Raw genomic sequence first — 27,182 nt, forward strand, 5'->3', positions numbered from 1 at the left:
ATGACATAAGAGTAATTAAATGAAAATAAAAATAATGTACTAGTCAATTACTCCCTCCGTCTTACTTTGTTTGTTTTCCATTCCATTTTAGGATGTCCCAAAATATTGTTCTGTTTCTAAAAATAAAATTAATTAATTTACTAATATTCTTATTATACCCCCTACTTTATTTTCAAAACTATTTGAAAAGAAAACTAACAAATATTTTTAAAAAATCAATCTTATTGGGGCACCTTTTATTAGTTGCCTCATTAAAAACAACTCTTTAAAAAAAAAAACTGATAGATTTATTTAAGGGTAGTTTTGTAAACTTATATATTTTTATAAGACAGACAAGATAATAAATGATATTCCCTTACAAAATTTGACTTTTCAAACCGGACAAATAAATTAGAATAGAAAGAGTATATAAATGCATTACATATTTTTAGAAAAAATCTAGGAGGCCAATATTAAAATTTATGTCTAAAATTATTTCTTACAAGTCAAATTTTTCATAATTCAATCAGTAAAATACTCACTACCGTGTACCTTGACGCGATAATTACTCCATAGTATAAGTGTTTATAGATATGGGGAGCAAGTCAGAGCCCTCTATATAGCAATGTTCGCGGAGGTCATTCTTTCCGACGCTTACTCTTACAAAGCTTTGTACTAATCTCTGCAACCACTAAACTCTCTCTCTCTGCAATGGAGGCTCTCTGTTTCGAATATTCACCCACTCCTCTATTTGGCACCACACCGTGCCACTCACTGTTCCAAAAAACCAAAACCTTAACCATAAACAAAGCCGAGAAGTCTCACAAAAACCAAGTGTCCAATATTACTGCAACGTTGACAAACCAAAAGGTTGAGATCTTCCACAGGGCTTCAAATCTGAATTCTCATAAAAAGACGAAGCTGCCTAAGCCCTCACATATCCCCCAGTTGATGAGAGTTCCTGCTGAGTCGTTAGTTTATGAGAGTGGCTTTCTAGGAGCTGTGCCAAAAAAGTTGGCGGGAGAGAGTCACAATCACAACCACAAGGACATCAATTACTTGAATGAGATATTGTTATCTAAGGTTTATGATGTTGCGGTCGAGACGCCATTGGAATATGCTTCAAAGCTCTCTGAGAAGCTTGATGTTCATATTTGGCTCAAGAGAGAAGACCTTCAACCCGGAGTAAGTACTTCTCAGGTTTTGCTTTTGTTTAATGCAAAATATTTGGGGTTTTTTTTGTTTGTTTGTTTATTTATTATTTTTTGAAGATTCCTTTGGTAATGGTACACACGAAAGTGAAGAGTTTTGAGGTTCAAATCATCCTCCCAATATAACTATCAAATTATCAACAACAAAAAATACTTTTAAACAAAAAATTTCATATAAATTTCAAAAGTTATTATTGATTATCATATTGCCTCATTATTGACACCATTTTATTATCTATCATTGTCAAGTTATCATATAGGTTGTTGTGAAATATATTGTGACTCTAGTCTTATTGTTAACTCAATTGAGTAATGTTATAGTCACAATCTATTTTATAATATTTTTACAAACTATTAATGTGACAGATTATTGAGTCTACTATTAACATTACTTGTTTATTTATTAATAACTACTCACTACATCAACTGTTTGGAAAAAAGTTTGTAATACAGTTTGTGCTATCTCCTGTATAATTGAGTTGCCTTTGAAAAAAGAAAAAGCTAAAAAAATAAAAATAAATCAAAGAATATAACATTTTTTTTAATTATTTGTTGATGTGCTAGGCTGTGAGCGTTGAAAAATAATCAAATAGAGTTAGCGTTAATAGGCCCTCCTAATTCACTTAAGGACAAATTGGAAAAAAAAAGAAAAGAAAAGGATTGTGGCCTTTCCAAGGTGTTTATTCTTAGCATTATCATCAAACTTTCTAAAAACATACCACTACTTTAACATATCAAAATGTTACCTTATCTATTTTAAGTTTTTAACACACCACTTAAAATACACTCTACATCGATCACATATTTTTATTATTTTACTATTTTATTTAAATATTATTTCTTTATTCTTTTTAATTAAGAACGATATTTTGTATGGAAGAGTGAAAGATATTTCATTATTTTGTATGAAAGAGTGAGAAAGTTTGAATAAAATTTAATTAAAAAAAAAAAAACAAATAGCACATCTACTGGTACGTAACAAATGCCAAATTTGGCATTTGACACATTTCGTGAAGGTGATTTTTTGTGCATTTGACACATTTCATGAAGGTGATTTTTTGTGCTTGATGTGTTAAATGCTAAAAATTTAATATTTAACATACAAGATGCTGCTAATGCTCTAGAAATGCTTTTTTTGAAAATGCCCTCCTAAATCTTTTTGTGTCTCTTCAACGTTTCACGAACAGAAATCTATTGTCTAATTAATACTCTATAAGCGCTAACACATGCAGTTAATGCTTTTCAAACTGCTAGGTGTTCTCCTTCAAGCTACGGGGAGCTTATAATATGATGGCCAAGCTTTCAAGGGAACAGTTGCGCAAGGGAGTTATTTGCTGTTCAGCAGGGAACCATGCCCAAGGAGTTGCATTATCTGCACAAAAACTAGGTGTTGATGCAGTGGTCGCCATGCCTACCACAACTCCTGAAATCAAAGTTGATACCCTCTTCCCCTTATATATATGTCACAATTATTAGGGTAAATTGTACTTTCCTCTAAAAAGTATAGGGCAGTTGCAATTCCCCTTTAAGTTTAAAACAAAGCAATCCCCCCCCCCCCCCTCTAAATATTTTCTATCAAACTTTCGGAATATATATAAATATATATATATATATATTAAAAAAAAATGTGCCTAGACTCACATGTTAATAATCTTAAGGGTTGTGTTAATATGCACCGTAAGGTGCTCGTTAACAACTTTTTTGTCATTTTTGACAAATTTTTATCCTTTTTAACAATCCTTTTACTAATTTTTTGTTATTTTTATTAAGTATGATCTATATAGAGAAATCTTAACAAGCACCACAATACTTGTTTACATCTTTTTAATCTTAATATCCTTATTTATGACAAACACATCACGTCTGACATGATAGCTAATGTCACATGCACAATGATGACTGTTCAAATTGTGCATGTGATGTGACATGTGATGTGACATGTGTGTGATATTGGAGAGTCCTTAAGGATATTAAAATGTGGGTCAAGCACATTTTAAAAAATAAAATAAAATTTGAATTTTATTTAAAAGGGAACATCGTTAGGTTTGAACTTTTAATACATAATAGTTTTAATACCTTGTAACTGTCCTATACTTAAAGAAAAATGCAATTTGCCCCAATTAGTAGTAAAAGCTTTTGTTCTTGTGTCCGATTATGTTGTAACATTTTAGAACCTCAAGCATTTGGTATTACATCCGTTTTGTTCAGCTGAAGACAGTAGAGAGGTTAGGTGCTACAGTTGTACTTGTTGGTGAGAGCTATGCTGAAGCACAAGAATATGCAAAACATCGGGCCAAAGAAGAAGGTCGAACGTTTGTACCTGGTTTTGATCATCCAGATATTATAGCAGGGCAAGGGACTGTAGGAATGGAGATTGTTCGTCAATTACGTGCTCCATTGCATGCCATCTTTGTGCCTGTTGGTGGTGGTGGCCTAATAGCTGGAATTGCTGCCTATGTGAAGTCAGTTTGTCCTGAGGTATGTGACATTGTTTTCTTAAAATTTTAATTAAGCAATGCACTTAGGCAATGACTTCAATGGCGCGATGGAGAAAGTATACAAAGTTAAAGGTACTACAGTTTTTTGAATTCAAGTCACTAGAATTATACTTCAAGTTAATTATGAGCACATTGTTTTGAGGGTATGGATGTTGTTAAAGCTGTGTTGAAACATGGCAATTAAGGCCAGGGGCAGTTCTTTATGTAACATTTCAAATAAGAAATGTAACCTTATGGGGGGAAAAAATCTTTAGGATACCCTATATATGCAAAGACATCTAAAGGCTGAAAAGAAGAAAAGTATAGACTCCTAGAATTTAACTTATAGACTGCTCAAGGTAAATATCTGCTACGCCCAAAGAATTTGGGGTTAGACATCAAAAGATTTTTATCTGTTCATTTATTAATCTTAAATATAACAACAACAACTAAGCCTTAACCCCAAATTTAATGATATATCAACATTTAAATTCTTGGAATTCATCGATGCATATGGTCAATTGTTTGTCCCACCTGCTATGTGATGCTTAATTTGCATCTCAAATTTATTTTAGCCACTGTGTGTAGATCTTCTAGTTCCATGTGAATAAAACCATAATTAGCACTACATTTAATATCTCTAATGTAGGTCAAAATCATTGGAGTGGAGCCATATGATGCAAATTCAATGGCACTATCACTCTATCATGGGCAGAGAATTGTGCTAGATAAAATGGGAAATTTTGCAGAAGGGGTAGCTATTGAAGAGGTTGGGGAAGAAACATTCCGGCTGTGCAGAGAACTGATTGATGGGGTAGTTCTTGTTAGCCATGATGCTATCTGTGCATCAATAAAGGTTAGTCATTCTTCCTACTTTTAGCCCACAAGCTTTGCATCACAGAGGACCCTTGATTTTATACTACATGAAATAGTCTGTTGTTTCCTTTTTAAATTTAATGAAATACGGCTTAGCCTTTAGGCTTTTTCATAAGCCTTAGATGGGCATTCCATTTCATAGCTTATGTTTATAGGTTATCTCTGTGCTATTTTTGCACCTGATTCTCAAATATCTGTTTCACAAATAATGAAGTGGACAACTTGATTCCCACAGAATGAATAAACGAATATTCTTTTTATTTTTCTTGAAGTCACCACTTCAGTAAGGAAAGAGAAAACATAAAAATGTAAATGTGCACTGCCAGTTTAACAATATCTGATTCATTTAGGAAGGAAAAAGAGCCTTCTCAGATGCATCTTGAAAGAGCATTTCATTAAGAAAATTGCTAACCCTCACATTCTAGTTGGGTTAAGGAGTCATTTCTTGCTTGCACAGCTCAAAATAAAGATGGAAAGAAAGAAAGAAGAAAAAGGAAAAAAAACAGTTATTAACTAAGCGTGCACATATTTTTGAAGGAATTGCGGCAATGAAATTGTATTATTTTGAGTACTACGAATTATGATTGGAATTTTGGCTGCAGGACATGTTCGATGAAAAAAGAAGCATACTTGAACCAGCAGGGGCCCTTGCCATTGCTGGAGCAAAAGCATATTGCAAATATTATGGACTGCAGGATGAAAATGTTGTAGCAGTAACCAGTGGAGCAAACATGAACTTCAATAAACTTAGGTTGGTATCCAAACTTGCTGATGTTGGTTGGCAGCATGAGCCTGAGGCTGTCTTCTTGACAATTGTTCCACAGAAGAGGGAAAAATTGGAACAGTTTTCCGGACTGGTATGGCAACAAAGTACTTTTCATCATGTCCAATAAGCCATTTATGTTCCATCTTTTTGTTTCATTGGATTTTCTGCACCTAAGAGCAACATTTTGTTCTTGATAACTATCACTAACAAAATGGGCTTGCTCTTCATTTGTTTCTGGTTCTCTTGCCCGAGGTCTTTCCTTTGGGGCTGATCATTTCCATTAGGAAAGAATATCTCTGCATGTTGATGTTTGTTTTTCAATGAATTTTTTATGCACCAAAAAAAAACCTGCAGTTTTTGGTATGCATTTTTAAAGTAATTTTGTTCCAAAAAGTTGCCAACTAAATAATAGAAACCAAGGCAGTAAAATAAAATATACTCATTTTGCTGAAATTTATGTTGAAAGAAAAACAAGTTAAATGTTGGTCCACATTTTCACTGCTTGTTGCTCATCTTAATAGCTGTGTCAAATTCCATACAGTTTCTGAGCTCAGACAAATGTTATATACTTCCAACTTTAAAAAAAGTAAAAAAATAAAACTCAACCTCACGAATAATGACTTGGTCAAGAATGATTTACATTTTTTGTTAGCTACCCTAATCATCTGATTACCTTTACTCTCTTTTTTTTGGAAATCGTATTAACTGTCTTTCATTATTTTGTCTTTTTACTCTGGGAGTGCCAACCTCCACTTTGTTGAGATTTACCCTGCAAATTTGTGGATACCTGATTGAAATTGTAATGGCTCTCAGATCTGAAGCTCATGGTTTGTAGATTGTTTACATGGCAAGATAGTTTATTGGTCCAACTAATTTTAATTAGACTCTTGATACTCATCTTTTTTTTAATTTACTCTCAGTTTAGTTGCTTACAAGTTATATATGAGAAGAATTAAAATTTTAATACTTTGATCATAGCTCTGTTAAGATCGATATCTTATAATAAGATTCCAAAGCCTTTTTTCTTTTTCTTTTTTAATTTTTAATTTTTAATGACTTTCCTATGTAATGCAATAAGCAAGTGTTAGAAATATACTAAGAGAAAAATTTATGAAATTGTTCATATTCAGTTTGTTATCACATGGGTACTAGTTCTGATTCCAACCCTTGGATATCTTTCAGGCGTGTGATCAATCAAGTATAGAAAATGAGATTCTCTGTCGATTTGTAATCCCAGACAGGCCAGGTGTTCTGATGAAATTACTGAATGCCTTCAATGGCCGTTGGACTATGAACTTGTTCCACTACCAAGGACAGGTTGTGCTTAATATTCTTCTAGCACATTGGTCTCTCAATTATGCAAAAGCTCAATTTATTTTGATAATTTTCATTAAACTGATTTGTTCATTTAGATATTGCTTCTTGTCGCTAAAATATGTGTTGTCCTCATTTCCAGGGTGAGAGTGGTGGAAATGTATTGATGGGTCTCCAAGTTGTAAGCTCAGAGATGGATGAATTTAAGGCTTTGGCTGACACTCTAGGATGTGATTATGCATTTGAAACTAGCAACAAAGCTTTGCAACTTCAGTTGCATTAGTGGATGACACTGTATGTGCACTGATTATATCTAAGCTGTTTATACAAAGGGAAGTAAGGAGCCAAGGAATGAAATCATCAGGAAAAAAAAAGAACGAGAAACTAAAGCTGGTGTCTCTAGCTGGAAGGATCCCCTTCTATTTAAACCTCCAAGTTCCTCCCATTTTAATTGAGATGTAAGACACATGGTGCTTAAAAAATCCAATGGTCTTAAAAAAAAAACCTCATGTAAACCACATAAAAATCAAATAAATATCACATCTCACATAAATTGGAGGGAATTAGAGGATTTAAATGGGAGGGAATCTTATCCTATTTCTCGTAGTCTGATATTCTTGTGTGTAATTATGCATTTAACTTGGAGCATAAATTAACTGAGCTGTAGGTTAATTGTTGTGGACTTTACCCCAAATATAATGAATGTTACAACTAACTTATTGCTCTTCCCAATTGTGTGTACTTCCACCAGATCATTGCACATCAAATTTCTAAGTCATCTCCTATGTTTGATTTTTATTACCATTGTAAACGATGCAACCTATTGGTGGAGGATAGTCAAGGCCTATAATATAAACTTAAAGGAGGACCATTTATTGATTCATATTCTCAATAAAGTGTCTCTAATGGATCACTTCATTGGACTAATAATGAACTTAAAGGATTGTCAAGGCTTAAGAGTAAGGGAAAGAAAAGAGAAGAAAACTATTTTCCCTGTGTGAGTGGGTGTGGGGAAAAAAGAGTGGAATACATCTTCCACTCCTTTGGTTTACAAGGAAAGGAGAAAGGAAAATATGTTATCTGACTTTTATGCCATTATGTATATTTGACACTTTTTACTTTGTAATGTAAAACCACTTCACCAAAATTAATGTATAATGAACATTACTAAGTAGGAATATTAAACTAAAATTCATGTATAATGAACATACAAAATAGTCTGAGGTGAGCAATGTCACTAACATCAACTTTTAGTTGCTTATAACAAAAGATGGTACATTGTAGTTGGGCCTTTCGTGTGGATGTACTTCTTTGACCACACCAAACAAGACTTTGGAGTCATTTAACATAGCTAGCCTACCATTTTTATAAAATATGAAAATCTGCCTTTGGCCACATGCCATAATCGAACTAACCATAGCATATTAGAAAATCTCATCCTTTGGGATTAGCATATACTCTAGTCATGCTCTCCTAAAATAATAGTTAATGTACCTTTTTTTTCCCCAAAAAGAGAGGTTCAACACCAGTTAGGAGGGAAGGTAACATCAATTAATACCCACCAAATCCCAAATAGGATTAATAGTATAAATGAACACGAAATCACAGTAATACAGCACTATACCATAACCCCTAAGAAAAGAAATCAAGGGCAATAAAACAGAAGCCCCATGTAGCAAAAGGACATCATTGTCCCACATCGAAAAGGTTGATTATGCATGTAGTTGGGTTTCCACTGCCCTTTAAATAGATTGAAAATTTGAAATTGCTCAAGCATGAAATATATAAGGGCTTTCCATGTGTGTGGCCAACTGGCTATGTTTCAGACTTCAGACTAGAGAATTTTATGGACAAAGGTTGTGATTGTGATTGGAGAGCTGCTAGTAGTAAATGACACAACGTAGAAAATACAAGGGTAAGAAACTAAAGTTTGCAGCCATATATGACCAAATGGCTAAATACAGTCATTGAATTTAAGTCAATCCTCTTTTATTTGAGCTAAATACATTTAATAAGAGAGGCTGTCATAGAAGCCAGGACAGCTAAAACATACTTCCTCACGACACTTCAATTGAATTTAGTTAGAGACATATCCTCTTGTAGTTTTTTAATTTGTAACACACATAATCCCATATCTTTTACGAAGTTTCTGTTTCTTATACAAAGGATTGCAACCATTTCTTATGTAGATAGGGAGCCCGTTTGGATAGGCTATTTTAAAATCCTTAACGCGTGTTTATATTAAAAACGCCAATACTTGTGCGTTTGGCACTGTAATTTTACTAGAAATTGCATTTTTTCAAACGCAAAATATCACATTTTGAAACTGGAGTTTCAGATAACTTTTTGAAAACAGCACTAGGGAAGGATAATCTAGATTGGGCTCACTAAAAAATTAACCATTTATAAAAATAATAAATATAATGACACTACATTTTTTAATAATTGTTGAGGTGACTGTATGTTATCCGTGGACAATAAAAGTAAATTCACTCGTGGTCTCAATGAAAGTGATGCTGCATTAATTACAATTTATCATCTCAACAAGTTGTATAATATGTTATGTCTATAGCTTTTTTTTTTTTTGGATGATCATGTCTATAGCATTATTGTTATAATAATAAATACTAAAATATTGCAAATTTTACTGAATAAGTTTTTAAATTAATCTCACTAATAACAAGAAAGTAATTCAAATATATATTTATTAAATTAACCAATCACATTATTGTTACCGCAGTTTTTAAACCTTATCTTTGTATTTTCGCATAAAAAAAATTGGTCACGTTTATTGTACCCTCCAATGGACGTTTTTTTGGCTTGGTGATTAGTCGTGTGTTTCACTATTCTAAGATTAAGAAGGTTCAAAATGTTGGTGAAGGAAAATAGATGGTGTACCTGTAACTCAGACTGTTTCTTTATTGGAGAAACGTGTACCTGTAGCTCAGACTAGTTATTGAACTTCAAGCCTCCACTTCCATGCACTCCTTAAATTCCCACTTCCCTAGTAATCCATGTTCTGAACCTCCTCTCTCTCTCTCTCTCTCTCTCTCTCACAGCAAGAAAATCACTGCTGAGAACAGATTATAATAATGAGCCTCTTAAGTTCTTTCTTGGCTTCCTTTCTTTTTCTGGTTCTATTGCTCTTTGTGGCAAATGGGCAGCCTCTGGTTCCCGCATTGATCATATTTGGGGACTCTGTTGTTGATGTGGGTAACAACAACGACCTCGAGACCATTATAAAATCAAATTTCCTTCCTTATGGAAGAGACTTTGTGAAACACAAACCAACCGGGAGGTTCTGCAATGGAAAGCTTGCCTCAGACTTCACTGGTACATATGATTGATTCTCAAAAAACTCTCACTCTCTTAATGTCAATGTCTTCTACTTGTTCTCTAATGAAATTCTCATTTTTGTTTTTTCTTCAATCACAGCTGAAAACTTAGGCTTCACTTCTTATCCACCAGCCTATCTTAGCAAAAAAGCCAAAGGAAAGAACCTCTTGGGTGGTGCCAACTTTGCCTCAGCTGCTTCTGGTTACTTTGATGCTACAGCCAAATTATATGTAAAGACACTACAAGCAAAATAATGTTACAGACACAACATTTTTTGTTACAAATTTCACAATTGTTAAAGTGGTCGAGTGGTAGACTCTAATGGTGGAGTCCGTGAGTGTCAATTGTGTCCACCACTTTCCGTCAATCACTTCAGTAATTATAAATTTTGTTGTGAAAAAAATTGTGTTCATAACATTATTGAAAGCATAATATCTTCTCTCACTCTTATTCTTATATTGATAAAGTTGATGACATAACATTTTCACTACTGGCAAGCTAACAAATAGTGATCAATGTACAATGCAAGTATATCAGTGGTGGTTTTATTTGAAAGTGATGCTACTAATCACAATTTATCCTATATTAATAAATTATGAAAAAAGTTATAAAATTGGTTGTATCTATATTATTGCAGCCTTATTGTTCATATATTATATGCACATATGACATGATATAATATGTTGTTGGGGATTTTGGTGGTGTAGAATGCGATCCCATTAGAGCAGCAGCTGGAGTACTACAAGGAGTACAAGACTAAGTTGGCGGAAATTGCTGGGAGATCAAATGCCTCATCAATAATATCTGGTGCAGTCTATCTTATTAGTGCTGGGAGCAGTGACTTTGTTCAGAACTATTACATTGATCCTTTTCTTTACGAGGCCTATACTCCTGATCAGTTCTCAGACATTCTCATTCGATCCTATACAGATTTCATTCAGGTCCCTCATATAAACCATCAATGGAGTTTACTTTAGCAGTTTAGCCATTCTCTAATGTATAAGATAGAAAGTAACTGTAGTGTACTTTGCCCAAAAAAAAATCACAATATTTTTTCACTTGTTCTGATGGTAAGTCATTGACACCACCTTATCACACACTAATCACAAAAGTTTTAAGTCAATAATTGTGGAAAAAAAAAAATTGTATCACTACTGCTACACTTATTATCACCCACTAATCACGGAAACACTCATATACTTTCCACATTGATAAGTCATAAGTGCCCCCAATATGTTCTTCCTACATGTTCTAGTCAGCTAGTTCAACAGTGAGACTAGTCATTATTTTAGACTCACCAGAAATTTGTTGAATTTTTTCACTTTTAATGTTCATATTTTTCACCAATTGGATCAAAACTAAGTTCTAGTTAGCTCAACCGCTAAAGTCTCTTGTCGTCAAATAAGAGATTTGTGATTCAAACACATCCTACACCAAAAACCAACTAGTGTCTTAATTTGATGATAAGAGCAATCATTATAAAGTGCATTCTATAGATTTAAATTATACCCTATTTATCTCCCCCCACCAAAAAAAAAAAAAAACTCTACAAAAATACAACACTGTATTAAAGTGTTTATATGAATGATTGTGAGTTATATGCAACTTTAAAAAAAAAGTCCAATTTCACATTGCTAAACAACATTTTGTGACAGAACCTATATGATTTGGGAGCTAGGAAAATTGGAGTGACAACACTGCCCCCAATTGGATGCCTGCCAGCAGCCATCACAATATTTGGGTTGGATAGCAACAAGTGTGTGGCTAGGTTAAACCATGATGCAGTTTCCTTCAATACAAAGCTCAATGCCACATCTCTGAGGTTGCAAAAAAAGCTTTCTGGCCTCAATTTGGTTGTCTTTGACATCTACAAAACTCTCTTCGATCTTGTCACTAAACCTACAGATAATGGTACGTGGATTACTCCTTTGACTCTTGGGCTTGTGTGCCACATCTCAAGCCCAACTCCTTAAACACTATCATTTTGTTTAAAACTTATTAGTTACTTTTTTTTTTCGAGAAACAAAACTTATTAGTTACTGATTAATAACATTAGTCTAATTAATCATAATAGTGTTAGAAATTAGAGAAATTATTCATTCATTTTTCCTCTAATTGGTTAAAAAATAGACAAAGTGCTCATTTGGTAAAGCAATTTCAAATTACACTTTTTCAAAGTATAACTTTTCTAGACTAAAATATTTATTTATATATTTTAAAGTATAGCTTTTTCATAAAGAAAAAAAATTTAGTTCCAAATCAATAAATAATTAAATAAATAACTCCAAATTTGTTTAAAACTAAACTTTGTACTTTTCAAATAACCCCATTTTCAAAAGAACAGACTAATTAGACTTACCATTAAGCTCAGGTTAGACCCAAAGCGTTAAAAAGGCTTTTACATGGGCTAGTTCTGCCAATAAGGTCAGACCATTTTGGGCCACTCAAACCCAATAGGGCATGATTGCTTTGACCCAGGGAAAGCCCAAATCAACCTAATCACGTCTCCCTCTTCTTCTTTTTTCCTTCTTTTTTAATTTTTTTTTTTTTAATTTCAGAATAAATTTTTTATTAACCAATTTTGCTCAGTCACCCATATTATTAAAAAAAAAATCCTACAAATTTGAGCATGGCCCAGCTCAGTGTGAGCCTCTATTAAGAGAACAAACTCATTGGACATTGACATTAATTGACTAATTACTATAATCTGTGTGATTACAGGGTTTTTTGAGGCAAGAAGGGGTTGCTGTGGAACAGGGTTGCTAGAAACATCAATACTATGCAATCCAAAATCAGTTGGCACATGTGCCAATGCATCGGAGTATGTATTCTGGGACAGTTTCCATCCATCAGAGGCTGCAAACAAAATTTTAGCCGATAATTTGCTCATAGATGGCATCTCCCTCATCGGCTAGTCAAGCACTTGCATCTACATCAACATTATTCTGCTTTAGTCTTTGATTGATGTTGTTTCAAGTTTGGTTATTAGTGTTTCTCTTGATTTGTGGTTCTACTTGGGTGAAAGTAAAAAAACAGCAGGATTTGTGAGTTGTATATTCAGATTTCTATATAAGTTAATTGTTTTTGTATGTTCTGACAAGAAATAAAATAAAGACTACAACTGTCTTATCTTTTACTTACTTTAAATTTGTGTCACAAATATACTTGTTAAAATTATTGTTGGGTAATTGAGAGAAGAGAGAGAAAGTGGAATATATAATTAACATGGTTCGACTTGATGGTCTAAGTCCCAACAAAAAGTCTGTGATGGATACATCTTTGTGCTATTGAGATTTGTTATGTTACAATGATCCAATGTAGGGTATATACACTAGCTAGGCTTAGGCTAATTATATATTAATCCTACTTTGTTTAGTATTTAAGAGGTAAGTAGTAGGCCTCCTCTGTCTTTGGCCTCCAATAAAATGTCACATAAATGAGTAAATGACTTACTTAGATGGGCGAATGAACTCGATCTAAGTTTCAATTTGTTGAACCATAACATGATCGAGCCTTTTGGTGTGATTAGGAAGGCTTTGCACATGATTTTGATTGGGATAGCATGCAAATGAATCAATGGATTAGAGGTCTCCAAACAGTTGAAGAGATCTTTGGTGTCATTGAAACTTTAACGTCTCTAGCTGTTTGAACTTTGATGACAATGAATAGTCCATCATGTTAGGGATGATGGACAAATCAATTCTCTAACCTAAGTCATTGTGGCAAAATTTCAAGATGGTCAAATATTAATAACTATCTCATCTATAACTGAACTGTTTTAAATTTCAAGTTTTTTTTTTTTTTTAATTAAACATAAAACATGAATTTTTAGATTAGATGGTAGATAACATTTTATCAACACAAAATTTAGTGTGCATATTAAGAGGATTGAAAACATATGTTGAGGTCTAAAAAGTCACAGTACTCAAGCCCAAAGAAATAAGCGCAAGGGGGCCACGAAAAAGGAGAAGAAATGGTAAGCCCAAGAAGTTTGAAGCCCAAAAAGCATCAAGAAGAAAAAAGGGGAAGCCCAAAAGCTTATGAGAAAAGAAGAAAGAAAAGGAAAAAGCCCATGTCAGAGGATTGAAGAAGAAAGCTGAGCCGGGATCCTCAGAGATTGCCAAAAGGCTCGAGATCCCCCCAGGCGTGTAAGCACAGTTAACAAAAGATTAAGACAGTTCAAAAGAAAAAGACAAGAAAGAAAACACAAGGAACAGAGGAGAAGCCACATCCTTCTCAAGCGTCAAACGACCCAGCAAGAAAAAGAGAGAAGAATCAGCGATCTCTCATAGCGCAAATGGGTAGCACCTCAGGGAATCAGAATGAAGAAGTATAAAAAAGGGAGTAGCAGCGAAAGACTTTCAAACTGGCAAAATGGAATTCCGCCCGTTTGAGAAAAAAGATAAAGAAGAAGAAATGCCAAAAGTTGGATCGAGAAAAGCGTGACCTCAGCATGTTCTAAAATAGGTAGTCATCCATGGACTTTCAAAGAAACAAAACTAAAATGAAGGAAAGGATGAAAAACAGGGAAACTGAACCTGCTAGGCGATGGGCACAATACATACTCTGGTGACCAGAGGGCAAAACAGGGGAATCAATAGTTTCCCTGGGACTCCAAAATATCACTATAAAAAGGGGGGAAGGATTGCGAAGAAGGGCAGAGAATTTGGAAACGGGAGAACCATTGATAAAATTCTGTCAAGAAGAAAAAACTCAGAGAAAATTAGTAAAATTACTTCCCGGTATCCTAGAAAAAGCCACTATAGCACATACTTGGATTAAAAAAGAATCAAATTTTGCAAGTCTTAAAGGTTAGAATAACCATTTAAGACTGTAATTTTTGAGCTTGCTTGAACCTTGTATCACGTCTTAGTGAGCGTACTGTAATCATAATAAAGAAAATTCAATGAAATACTTTCCACTGATTTAAGGATCTCTAACTATTACTTTGTGCTTTTACTATTTTGTTCTCTGCATTACTTTGCTGTTTTGATTTGTTGTTCAATACAAATATCCTTGTTTGTCAGTTTATATGTATTGTAGGAAGTATGTCCTGTGCACCACTTGATTCTTAAACAACCCTTTAGCTACGGTGAATCAAAGCCCGGTCCACCAAACTATAACTATTCGGCCCGGGATCCTTGGGCCTAAGCGTTACGGAAAAAGCACTCTCACAACACATAAAAAATTATAGTGGAAAAATGAAGCTTCTCGCGTGAGTTTTTCAATAACCCTTAACTTACAAAATCCAAGATCATTTGACCAAAATGTCAAACTTTCTGGACAACAAAAACAAAAAACAAAACAAAACAAGATGGAGTTTTATTGCTTCCATATTTTTGCTATATCTTGTTTTTGTACATAACCAATTGTTTGGGAAGAAATAAAATCATCTATAGGTCTATCTAACATTTTCTTTGATAAGATAATCTAATTTATTAGTCAAATCCTATATTATGCAAGAAAGCCTTCGGGTTTCACTTAAGTTGACCAATTTTCATAGAATCAAAGCAAATGGCCTTAGTTTGTGCATCCAAACCCCATCTTTTGATCACCCTTATTTTCTTAAGTAATGTTAAAAATACCTAAAATAATCTGAATAACATCAATTTCACCTAAGTTTATTACGAATTTACAGTCAATAATTAGAGTAATATTGTAAAGTACACACATTGTTATATGGGCCAAAATCGTATTTTTAAAACACGATTTCAAAATAAAGTATGTATGAAGTGTGCTTTGAGCAATAGTGAGTGTGTAATTACATTTTCAGCAATAATCGTGCAAAATTGTGTGAAAAATATTGTGAGAGGCATTTTCTCTCCCAAATTTTTCATCCTTCCCTTTTCACTGCACCCAAACAGAGTAATAGGCTAATTCCCTCCTTTTTTCCTTAAATGCGAAAGAAAACGTGAGAAAGTCAGAAAGAGAGAGAGAGAGAAAGAAAGAGGGATGGACTTCGGGCTAGCAGCGCTGAAGCTGGTGTGCGCTCAACTGAGGGAGGCCAAGGAAACACAGTCGCAAAACTCCTTCACTCTTGGCGGCATTCTCTTCCAACGCGCCTGGTTACAGGTCTTCCATTCTACTCTCTACTCTTCTTAATCAACACAACACAACCAAAAGAAGTCAAACTAATCTGTTGTTGTGTGTGTGATCACTGGTCAGGGCGTTCTGGTCTCCACCTCCGACGCAGGAGCCCCCTTGCTTCTCGACGACGGCACCGGCGTTATCCACCTCTCCCTCTCCGGCGACTTCCGTCTCCGCCCTTGGAAGACAGGGATGTATGTAATGGTGGTTGGAGGTTACATTGTGAATTCGGGTGAGCCCCCCATGATTAAGGTACAAAACAAAACAAAACCCCTCACTGTTCTTTTTTATGTCAGATAGACATTGATGAGTACTGTTGAACCCATCATCTCTCTATAAAAACCCCCCACAAAAATAAAACTATTCTGAATAATAATAATAATAAAAAGCTCCATTTCTTTTATTTTGGAACAATTTTTGTTTTAACTATTGCAAACATTTGGGCATTGCATACATGGTTGATATGGAATTATAGTATTTCGGGGTCACCTGAAAGTCGCTGTTGTGTCCTAATATCAGGTTCACAAGATTGTTGATCTTTCAGCATTCCCGGATCGAGAGGCAATGTGGTATCTTGAAGTTATTGAGGCATACAAACTGTTCTATGGTCCCAATTGAAGAACTTGTATGTTTCTGTTCATATCATGTAGTGGAGAGATAGTGAACTTAGTAACCCCATATGCAGATTGTAGCCCCATGATGCTGATTGAAATTGCCACAAAGGTCCCTTCATGGTTTCCCTCTTTGGCAAATTGTTACTTAGCAGTTAGCACCATTGATTTACAAGTTTTAAACTTCTAATGACATTGGTTTTGTGTTCTTTTTCACTAATTCCTTGACAAGTATAATGACATAGATATTTGAACTTGAGTGATGGAGTCCTGTAATTATTTCTCCCCTTTAGTAAATTGTACTGGTAATGTGATTTTGCAAAATTTATAGACGGTTAATGACATTCTTTCATGCTTGTTATCCTCTGTTCTTTTTTGCATGGAAGTTGAACATGAAGAATCGAAACTCCTAGTTTGAAGAGTTCAAAAGAATTGAAACCCAAATGTGCATTTTATTTTTTCTTCTATTCTCATATCTGCAGCTTAACAAACAGCTGCCTCTATATTTCAACACTTGGTGATCCAAATTCAGCCAGCCTCTCGAAATTTATAGCCTCTTTTAACCAGTTCACACTAAGTCGACCAAATGAAACAATTCAAACATTGAAAACTTAATGCTCACTCTTTTTACAATGTTCTGTCCTAACAAAATGTTTTGTGGTTGCCAACTAATGTGTGCCATGAATTAGAGAGTTGTATCATGCTACAACAAAGCTTAAATTATGTGTGTTTTGATACAAGGAGAACAGCTAGAAGGGCAGCACATTATCAACCAACACAAGCCATCCCTGCCGTACTATTGATTCATGTTTCAACCAGGCTTAAGTAACTCTGATTTGAGTCAAGCAGAAGTACTAGAGGAGAAGCACTTATCCGACCACCACAACCCATCCACCCCAAGCCCTTTCTTTTGCCAGTGAAGTGCATTAAGCAAGCAAATGTCTCTGATGACATTCCTTTATCTACATGCAATTTCCCCAAGGTCACATCAAAGATCCACTTGATTTCTACCAGAAAATCTACCTTGCTAAAGGTTAGCTAGGCTCATCAGATCATCGTTTTGATGTACAAGGCACAAATTGAATTTTTGCATTGTTGTAATGACAGCTGAAATTCCCACATTCCTTGCAGGATCCAGAATAGTGTTCCTCCTAGCAATATTCTGTGCAGGAGTCTGCTGTGATTGTATGGGACATACATCTCAAAAGTAGATCACAATTATGACACTTTCAAGAAAGATTATTCCCCAAAGCATGATGCAGAGAATCTGTAATAAAACATTAAATATTAACGTTTGTAAATGAACATCATTCATAAATTTTTAGCTCTTTCCAAGCAAAAGTTCAATTAACATGTCGTATTCACACATGCAGCAGCAAAAGGCAAACAATGCATTTTAGGGTCAATACAGGATATTAGAAGCAGTTATTTCCATCACAATTGGTAGGACTGGATATCAATAGGAGTATCAACAAACACAACAGCAAGAACATTAAGAATAGTTATAATAAACTAATAAATAGGGATCCAAGTCCATCATCATAATTTTCTCTATCTCTCTCTCTCTCTAAAACACACCTACACATGTACACATTGGGGGTTAAACCAATCTTATTGACACTGCCATCAATTTATTGACTCATAATATGAAGATGGAACAAATCAGCTTTGGTACATTAAGATTCCCTCTTTACAATTCAGCTTCTAGATAAGATAGTTCCTTGCTCCAAACCAGGAAACAAAGAACCCTTAATTGAAGCATCTATTGGGCAGGGTCAGATTTCTCCATCCGATAACCGTTTACTCTTGTTATCAAAATACTCAAGACACAGTCAAGAACTGTGACTACATCATGCTTTAAGTCCATTACAGAATTGTAGGGAGAGAAGCTTTTCAAAAATTCTTGAGTTCATTGCTTTCCTCATGAACCAACATTGTGTTATTAGAGATGCCCCTCTGGTGACAACTTCTATATATTTTTCAGTGAGACAGGTTTTTTCACTCGCTTTGTTTGACCTTCATTTTTAATAGTTCCAATAAATAAAACATGAAAAGATAAGATGATATCTAAGAGCAAAATTGTGTGAAACTAGCTTTATACTGCTTACATTCACAGTCAAGAAGGAAAAAAAATGCAACACAAAAAACTAGCTTCATACTCTAAGGTGATATTGTTGTTGCCACCATCTTCTGCTTACTATTTTCTCATGCATATCATAGAGAGCCTACAGCTTCTCAATGACTGTGACAGTGCTTAGAGCACCACTGACAACACATTCCTAATGTGTCAGACCTACCACTCAAATAGATTACCACAATACTTGGATCAGAGCTGTAAATTGGCAGATCTCTTTTCAGATCAGTTTCTCAGAATTTTCAGCAAGCAAGGCCTGAGGTAATTAGCTATGGGGCCTGAGATTTAAGATTAAGCCCTAATAGGTCAGAATCAAAAGAAGTAGAAGAAATCAAGAAATTGTTTAATCTTTTTCTTTCTAAACTGCCTAAGCTCTCTGTTAACCAACCACAAAAGCCCAAAATCAGTTAACCACATAGTTGCTTGGGAACCAAGTCTCTATTTTCTATAATACTATTCAAAAGAGAATTCTCTATTCAATTTTCTAAAAATGTCCCAGTTAAATTACCAATTATCTCAAAAGCTTAAGTTATTGGAATATGGTAAATTTAATCATTTAAACACATACCTCTAACACTCCCCCTTTCGTGTGTGCCGAAACTATCTTTTTAATAAGCGAGGCCCAACACGTGGGATTTTAAATGGGAGATAAAGTGGAGGAGACAAGGATCGAACTTAAGACCTCTTACTCGAATACCATGTTAAATTACCGATTATTCCAAAAGCTTAATCTATCGGGATATGGTAAATTTAATCATTTAACCACATATTTCTAACAGTCCTTATTAAATAATCGTCATACCTAGTACACAAAACTCCCACTTTTGCAAGATCTGGGAGAGGTGATTGGTAGGCCATCTTACCTCCATTTTTTTTTTTTTTTTTTTGGAGAGGTTGATTCTTAGACTCAAACCCGCAACAAGTTGCTATGGGCAGAAGGCACTTGCCATCGCACCAAATGAGAGACCAAAGTCCTTAGAATAATGCAATGCATCAAGAGGTGATTGATCATATCCCCAGTCACTTTGCACATACAACACCCATATACAATGATGATCTTGCACAAAGATTACCCACTGTTAGAACTTTGCCATGAACCACTGTCCAAGCAAAAAGGCTACTTCTTTGGAACCTTAGTCTTCAAAATTGGTTGCCATAAAAAAGAACCTGATCATTCCCCTTCCCACATTTTGTTTCTGTTTTATTTTAATCTTTTTACCAAGTGAAATAACATTACCCACTTGGGGATCAATCACATAGAAAATGGGCTTGATGCTCAAAGCTTGCTAACTTCTAATTCATTCTTCAAATGACATTGACAAGGACCAGACACTGCTTTGGATCTTTCTCCCTATCACCCTTTGTCTATGGGTGCCATGTCCCCTTGTGTTCATAGTATCTTCAACTTCTAATTAAAATTACATGAATTTAGTGATGTTACATACTGAATAAATAAAAAAGAAATATGCTGTCAAACAAGATAATTAACAAGCAAAAACTTTGTTCAAGCTTTACAATTGGCTAAAACAAATCAGTAGTGAATGAAATACAAGCTGTTTATACCATTTGAAGCATTGCAACAAATAAGATTGACAAATGAAGATAGAGAAACACAGCTTACTCAGATATTTATGACAGCAATCCAACAATCTATTGATATTGTCATTATCTGCAAGAAGTTTTCCCTTCATATTATTCTCTACTGCAGAATCCTTTGAAGCAGTCCATTGATTTAAAATACTGATTATCCTTCTAACCTGTCACATAGGTCAAGGGAAACAAAAATATTGCAAGACACCGCAGTTGAGATAAATAAATAAACCAAATGAGCCAAAAGGTACATAAAGTTTCTAAATCCAAATATATGTCATTGTCACTGAAAAAACCAATGCAAAACAGGATACAGATGTAGTTCTAGAATTTGATTTTGTGCAAGAGGTGGTCAAGCTCTCGTGTCCTTTGCTTAAGTCATCTGATTGGCAGTCAAGAAGCTCATCTTCAATCAGATCAGATTTGCCTACAAGAACTGAAACATATTGAGATAAACTTGATCTATTCATCTCATTTTCCTGAACTTGAACCAGTATCCTTGCAATAATGCTCCAGAGTGCACTCCGTGCTTCTAAGTCATCCGAGGCAAAAGGAAACACATCAAGCAGCCCCTGTAAGAATGGAAAATCTGGACGGAACTAAAGTGTCACTTCCAATCATAATAGAAGTTAGAAAAATTACACAAAAGGTGATGACATTATGGAAAAAAAAAAATTCATTACAGATTACAAACATAATTTTTTTTTTTGATAGATTAACAGATAACAAACATAAATAATTTACCCTCTGATAGCTCTGAAGCTAAATCAGTTACTTCAGAAAGAATATTTGCAATTAGTACTGCAGCAGTAACACAAGAGTTGGCAACCTACAAAAGAAGTATAAATCAACTCAAAGGGCCCTTCAAAGAAATTTTTCGCTAATTCTACTTACTGATTTACAATTTTCATGTTTGAAGATTTTTTCAAGAAAAATCAGTATTAATAGGTAGTCACTTCAATTTATATAATGCTTCTTATAGTAGCCATTTAGTTTTCTACTTTAGTATTAATGACAGAAATTTCCAAAGTTTAAAAGAACTGATTGATAATTTAAATATTTGCAACCAACTATCAAAAAATTAACTGGAAAGAATGAAAAGAGACAGCACCACCAATAATTTTCATATATCTGGGTACGCTACAAGCCTACAATGTACCTCAACTTTGTCAGGGAGTTTGACCATGTCACAAGCTAGTTTAAAAAGTTCCTTATTTGAACAGATTTCTTGAGAATGACCATCTAAAGCAGAAAGAGCTTCAATTGCACGGAAAACCACATCAAGAATTGAGTACCTGAAATTGTATGAAAGTGAAGATCAAACACAAGAACGAAAATAACTTCTGGAAAACAATAGAATACTTGCAGCAAGTCATCTGCATGATTTATCTCACTAAAGCATCAGAGGCAATATAAACCACTTATAGCCATAAATTTCAGAGAGTAGCAGCTATAATTAACAGCTGTCTTGGGTTATAAAATCACATAAGACATTAGAATCTCCTTGATGAAAGTCAAACATCTTTGTTTACTATCACAAAACCATACAATAAACAATGATGAAAGCATCAAAATACTTACTGACCCACATACCAGCCACTAGACCAAACGACTTAACCCTTTTAAATTAGATAATTATACAACATTCAGTTATAAATTACAAGTAAATATTCTGAAATTTTAAAGCATTACACAATATCTACCGCGCTAGAAGTACCAAACGCCTATGTATTAAGGTTCTAGGTCATTAATTGTTGAGCATGTGCCAGAAATTCAATGGCCAGAACCAAGTCATCTAACATGAGCCCCATTGATGTGTTTATTGACTAATGTGCCATCATGGCATATTCAAATTATTAACAACAATGGCCAACTGAGGTAAATTACTTGATTATATATATGGTATTAGAAGTTAGTAATTGGACAACCACACTCTTTTTTTTCTTTCTTTCTTTTTTCTTTTTTTAAAAGAGATTTATTTTTGACAAAAACACCAAATTTACCAACACTAGTTCAGATATGTGCCCTTACAAGTTATGGATCTCCAGATCCACAGCTATATTCCTTTAAGGAATAAACAATGACAAGGAAAACTATAAAGATACATTCAACTTGCTTTGACTCATAAGTTACAGCCAATGCACAACTCTTAAATCATGTTACTAAATGTATTACTTTTTTTTTTATATAAGTAACGTAAGAAATTTTATTAGAAAAACCAACTACGTATACTGGAAGTGTACTATAGTGGCAAATATCAAGAACCCAGATTACAACGATCAATAAGATCAAGGCGAGAAAAACAAGAATAAAAAGGCAAATCTATACTCCAATCAAGGAGAATATGGACAAAGAAAGACTTAATGTCAAGAATAGACCGTTCACAATCTTCAAAGTATCTAGCATTCCACTCCTGCCATAAGCACCAAAACAAACAATGCGGCACAAACCTTCATAAATCTATATTCCGATGTCTACCAAACTTGCCCTACCAAGAAGCCAATAACTCACTAACTTTATATGGCATAACCCAATGTATACCAAACAAACAAAAAACCATAGACCACAACTCACATGCTATCGGACAATGAAGAAGAAGGTGATCCACCGATTCCCCACACCTTCTACACATTAAGCATCACTCTAGCACTGAAATATGCTCTTCCAAAGATTATTGCCATTCGGTACACCCGATTCATGTAGCACATGATTGTTACTTTGTTTTACTAGTCTAGTATATAATGCGTAATAGCTAAACAAGATAGTAAATCATAAATGTTCCATTTTATAGCATTATGAAGTGAATTAGTCTACCAAATTCATATTGCATCACCTAATTGAAAACAGAGTGAAACCGTACCTTTCAGGTATTCTTTCACTCATTAATTTGCTCATCTCAAAAGTCAAGAGATTAACCAATAAACTTGGTAAACCTAGCTTCATCAAAGGTGGAAGAAGAACATGCAAAACTTCTGGCTGACTTTCGATGATGGCTAATAATAGTCCAACACTCTGTTCAGAAAGGGAAGCCTCTTCAGCAAACGAAAAGTAAGTTTAAGATTTCCAGATGAAGTATTTTCAACTCAGTAATAAAGCATTTACTTACTGTATACTTAAGTAATATTTATCTCTCTAAAGCATTAATTCCAGAAGCAATGAAAAGGGAATATTTAAAGTCTATATGAGGTCTCAAATTATAGTTTTATAATTTAACCCAAAACAAATAAAACTAGAAGAGCTAGCTTTTTCTAATCATCCCCAAAAGCTGAATTCGAATGTTAATTAAATTCTCAGTTGTAATTTACAAGTAATATTGTTTTAATCATCTTTGATTGGACATCATATGGAGTGAAATGCTTATAACACCAAAGATCAAAGTCTTTTTGACAATCTTATAAAATCTCACAAACTCTAATAGACACAAGAATTCAAGAATTTCCGTTTTTCCGTAAGTAAAAGAATTCAAGAATTTCAAAAATAATAAAATCAGAGAATATGACAAACCCTGATTGTATACTACCAAAAACATTTTCAAAAACAAGGAGGTTCTAACTGCTTATTGAGTTTGAATATAACAATAACCGGTGAATAAAAATACCAAGACAACACTTTAGGCCAAGAAGACTACAATAAATTTAACACTTTCTAAAAGGTAAAAGTATCTCTTTTAAGAAAAACTTTTACTAAAGATTTTCCAACATTCCTAAAGTTTATTTCACTGCAATCGAAGCTTAGTTGTGTTGAACAGTGCTGAGTATTAAATTCCTTTTGTCAACAATCCATTGAATAAGCCAGCCCTCTTGCCAAGTTAGTAGACTTCCATTATATAAGCCCTTTTAAAAAGATTATCTTTCTCTGTTTTTTTTTTTTTTAAATCATATCAAATCATTTAAATAGTTATTATAACCAAAATCTTCCTAAAACTAAAAAATTTCTTCATTCCTAAAATTATTCAACCAATTAGCCCTCTTTGGAAGCATGAAGCCCCAATCCCTAAAATGAGTTTGATAAAGGATCCATCAACTCCATAGTTGGTTTCAAATCCTTATTGCTGCAACTGCAACTCAATGTTATTCACTTTCTCTGAGATTGGTACTCACTACCACGAAATATCACCACAAGCACCAATCAAAACGGGAGCTGATCATTAAAAATTAAAGGCATTTCCTTGAGCTGAAAGCTTGTTACCTTTTCAATAAGCTGGAGATTTAGGGTATTTTCCACAATCCACAAAATATGGTATATAACATGTTCAGACTGCAATGCTTCAGCCCATGTAATGCATTCACTACTTTGAATACCCAAAGTTAACAACCTGCATCAAAATATTGACCATAGGAGAAGTATGAAACAAACAGAATATTTTACATGCAGATCTGTATAAGACACTGCCCTACAATATTACAAGGTATGATTAATAACTTGAGCATCATCACTAAATTCACAATATGGAAAGAAGTATAATGTGTGTAGTTGGACATATGAAACTCTCTATGACATGAGTAATGCAACAAGCAAGAAGAGAGTCAGACATAGACACTTTACATGGGGGAGGATGAGAAAGAAAAAATATTTCAAGAAAATGAGTATTTCCTTTCAACAAATAAAAAAGAAATATTTAAATTCTATTTTTATTTGTAATTACGAATGCACCCAATTGATTTTGAACCCCACCACCTCACCCTCCACCTTGCACTTCATAAGGGGAGAAGGTTCCATTTGAGCTAGAGCTCATTGCCTTCACCACCCCCCCACCCCCCTCCCCATTTGCAATTTTTTTTCCAGAAGAAACAATGAACACAAAGAAAAAGAAAATCAAAGAGCACAATAATTTTCAAGAGAGGCATAATCATGTACCCAGGCTACAAGTTTAAACTTGATAGGGTTATAAGCAAGGATAATTACTACTTCATATCACAATGAAATAAAACATTCTGGCACAAAATATATAAGTTGATACCAAATATGATATCAAATCCAAAATCTGAAAAATTAAAATTAAATTAGATTAAATAACTGCAGGAATCACAAATGGCTAAAAATATATTACCGGCAAGCTTCACAAAGGCACTGAGAATCTTCTAAGAATAGTTGATTCACAACTATCTCAATCAATCCATTTGTAGAAACTATATGCTTCAACAGAGCTTCATGGCAGGCAAGGTTTCCAATAATTCCAAGGCTAATTTCCTGAAGCACAAAACTGAATCATTTTCACACAAAAGAATTCTTCAAAACCTCTAGGTTCCCAGTTCATCCATATACAAAAAGCAAATTAAAAGAGAGAAGGAACAAACATTACTTTATCATGCAAAAAGGATGATGCAACAAGCTGAAATTTGGCTTACCTTAACACGCACAGATTGGGAAACCATAAGGTTTGCTGAAAGTACTTCAAGTATAAGGTTTTGTACCTGCAAACATATGATAATTAGATTGTGATATAAAAGAATTTATAGTTACATCTCTAGCATAACAAATTAAATTACTGCTCAAAAGCCTACTTCAATGAAAATTAATAATTTTTGGGGTGCTTGCAGAAAGAAGGGCAGTGGGACATGAGAAACCTACATCAATATGATTAATCACATTTGCTCGTGAAATTGTTAATGAACGTAATCATCTTACACAATCCCAAGCAGGATCAAGACATTAACAGTTTTACGTTCAGACTAGATAGGCAATGGTTTATTTGAGTTATAGTAGCATCGTCATGTCAAGGATGAAGGATGGTGGGGAAACTTGATTACCATGAGTTCTGCATTAGCTTTACTTGCAGCAAGATCCCACAAAATGCAACCACACTCTTCCCAAGCCTCTTCTCCTGCTGAAACACTAGGCCGATCAAATCTATGGCACGACTCCTCATCCTCTTCTTCTAGTTGAGCATGTTTACCACAATCCTCAACAATGTCCATGCCCTCAGATTTATGGTCTGACGAGTTCAAAACTTCTTGTCCAGATACAGAAGCCGCACTTCCTTCCACATGATCAGTATTTGCTACTTGACCAATGCACGCATCAAAACCATGACTATTGCCGTTATTACTGGCATCAGTTGGTAGAAGCTTCCGTATCAGAGAGATTATATAACTAGGATCAACTGTAGTTGAGATGTCAAATAACTGCATAATAGAATGAGAAGGAAAAATAAACATCATGTTTCAACATTAGAAATTAACTGATTTATTAACAAACATGTATGTAACACATGTATGAAGTGTAGGCGAAATCTGAACCCGAGTCCCTTTGTATCAAGAGACTTTAATAGAACCAGTAATTATACCTAAGGTGTAAATAAATGAACATATATTTAACAAGTACTTTATATCAAGTAAAGCTCAATTCTAAGCCTCAAAAGAAAATGTAAACCACAAACTAAAAATCTATCAAATAGTGTGATGAATCGAGCAATGAAATCCTTTTATCTAGTTTTATTTGAGTTATGAGTTTTCCACATATATAGGGTAAAGCAGTACAAAACTAAGCTAATAAGAAAGCAAATGAAAAAAGAGGCAGTGATGGAATGTAATAGTAACCTCATCAGGCGGAGCATAAGGGTGATGTGCTGGTGCATCAACTTCTTCTTCGACTTCTACAATTTCGACTTCTTCTTGTTGTTCTAAATGGGCTGGTTCTGAGTCCACCGACATAGTATATCTTCGATAAAGCTGAATAACAAGCTACCCTTACCCACCAACTATTGTATTTTCAAAATTTCTGGAGGCTCTTCCTCTGCTTTCTCAAATTCCAGGTTGGGGGGAAAACAAAACGAGACCAGTTCACGAAAAGCCAAAAGAA

The 27,182-nt window shown here is 34.3% G+C and overlaps 4 protein-coding genes across 5 annotated transcripts; 3 read left to right on the forward strand and 1 right to left on the reverse strand.

Annotated features, from left to right (window-relative positions):
* Positions 1–653: 653 nt before the first annotated feature.
* Positions 654–7,073, forward strand: LOC115980137 (threonine dehydratase 1 biosynthetic, chloroplastic-like). Its single transcript, XM_031102446.1, has 7 exons — positions 654–1,164; positions 2,445–2,624; positions 3,399–3,668; positions 4,317–4,523; positions 5,146–5,400; positions 6,492–6,626; positions 6,766–7,073. Exons 1-7 carry the CDS (start codon positions 691–693, stop codon positions 6,904–6,906), a joined length of 1,662 nt encoding a protein of 553 aa, XP_030958306.1. The 5' UTR covers positions 654–690; the 3' UTR covers positions 6,907–7,073.
* A 2,490-nt stretch (positions 7,074–9,563) lies between these two features.
* On the forward strand, positions 9,564–13,052 carry LOC115980223 (GDSL esterase/lipase At5g22810). The gene is made up of 5 exons (XM_031102524.1): positions 9,564–9,956; positions 10,059–10,189; positions 10,667–10,900; positions 11,615–11,870; positions 12,681–13,052. The coding sequence occupies exons 1-5, from the start codon at positions 9,716–9,718 to the stop codon at positions 12,872–12,874; spliced, it is 1,056 nt and encodes a 351-aa protein (XP_030958384.1). The 5' UTR covers positions 9,564–9,715; the 3' UTR covers positions 12,875–13,052.
* Positions 13,053–15,712: 2,660 nt separating this feature from the next.
* Positions 15,713–17,140, forward strand: LOC115980106. The gene is made up of 3 exons (XM_031102382.1): positions 15,713–16,031; positions 16,125–16,298; positions 16,566–17,140. Exons 1-3 carry the CDS (start codon positions 15,912–15,914, stop codon positions 16,662–16,664), a joined length of 393 nt encoding a protein of 130 aa, XP_030958242.1. The 5' UTR covers positions 15,713–15,911; the 3' UTR covers positions 16,665–17,140.
* Positions 17,141–17,244: 104 nt separating this feature from the next.
* On the reverse strand, positions 17,245–27,182 carry LOC115980091 (protein saal1). 2 transcript variants are annotated; one of them, XM_031102366.1, is made up of 11 exons: positions 26,921–27,182; positions 26,132–26,506; positions 25,730–25,795; positions 25,432–25,571; positions 24,570–24,696; positions 23,242–23,393; positions 21,541–21,676; positions 21,126–21,210; positions 20,696–20,970; positions 20,413–20,548; positions 17,245–17,924 (listed from the first exon to the last, which is right to left on the reverse strand). In XM_031102366.1, the coding sequence occupies exons 1-11, from the start codon at positions 27,032–27,034 to the stop codon at positions 17,887–17,889; spliced, it is 1,644 nt and encodes a 547-aa protein (XP_030958226.1). In that variant the 5' UTR covers positions 27,035–27,182; the 3' UTR covers positions 17,245–17,886. The 2 variants fall into 2 exon arrangements, with proteins under 2 accessions (XP_030958226.1, XP_030958231.1); XM_031102371.1 differs by lacking the exons at positions 23,242–23,393; positions 24,570–24,696 and having other exon boundaries at positions 17,261–17,924.

This window comes from Quercus lobata, chromosome 1, assembly GCF_001633185.2.
Source record: "Quercus lobata isolate SW786 chromosome 1, ValleyOak3.0 Primary Assembly, whole genome shotgun sequence".
Classification (NCBI taxonomy): domain Eukaryota; kingdom Viridiplantae; phylum Streptophyta; class Magnoliopsida; order Fagales; family Fagaceae; genus Quercus; species Quercus lobata.

What these genes read in the sequence shown, in the direction of transcription:
- LOC115980137 (XM_031102446.1), top strand. Translation starts at nt 691, where the DNA reads ATGGAGGCTCTCTGTTTCGAATATTCACCCACTCCTCTATTTGGCACC. An exon ending in TGGAACAGTTTTCCGGACTG is followed by an intron (nt 5,401 to 6,491) that starts GTATGGCAACAA and finishes GATATCTTTCAG; the next exon opens with GCGTGTGATCAATCAAGTAT. An exon ending in TGTTCCACTACCAAGGACAG is followed by an intron (nt 6,627 to 6,765) that starts GTTGTGCTTAAT and finishes CCTCATTTCCAG; the next exon opens with GGTGAGAGTGGTGGAAATGT.
- LOC115980223 (XM_031102524.1), top strand. Translation starts at nt 9,716, where the DNA reads ATGAGCCTCTTAAGTTCTTTCTTGGCTTCCTTTCTTTTTCTGGTTCTA. An exon ending in GCTTGCCTCAGACTTCACTG is followed by an intron (nt 9,957 to 10,058) that starts GTACATATGATT and finishes CTTCAATCACAG; the next exon opens with CTGAAAACTTAGGCTTCACT. An exon ending in CACTAAACCTACAGATAATG is followed by an intron (nt 11,871 to 12,680) that starts GTACGTGGATTA and finishes GTGTGATTACAG; the next exon opens with GGTTTTTTGAGGCAAGAAGG.
- LOC115980106 (XM_031102382.1), top strand. Translation starts at nt 15,912, where the DNA reads ATGGACTTCGGGCTAGCAGCGCTGAAGCTGGTGTGCGCTCAACTGAGG. An exon ending in TCCAACGCGCCTGGTTACAG is followed by an intron (nt 16,032 to 16,124) that starts GTCTTCCATTCT and finishes ATCACTGGTCAG; the next exon opens with GGCGTTCTGGTCTCCACCTC. An exon ending in GTGAGCCCCCCATGATTAAG is followed by an intron (nt 16,299 to 16,565) that starts GTACAAAACAAA and finishes TCCTAATATCAG; the next exon opens with GTTCACAAGATTGTTGATCT.
- LOC115980091 (XM_031102366.1), bottom strand. Translation starts at nt 27,034, where the DNA reads ATGTCGGTGGACTCAGAACCAGCCCATTTAGAACAACAAGAAGAAGTC. An exon ending in CCCAATCTGTGCGTGTTAAG is followed by an intron (nt 25,572 to 25,729) that starts GTAAGCCAAATT and finishes TTTGTGCTTCAG; the next exon opens with GAAATTAGCCTTGGAATTAT. An exon ending in TGCCTTTGTGAAGCTTGCCG is followed by an intron (nt 24,697 to 25,431) that starts GTAATATATTTT and finishes ATTTTGATGCAG; the next exon opens with GTTGTTAACTTTGGGTATTC.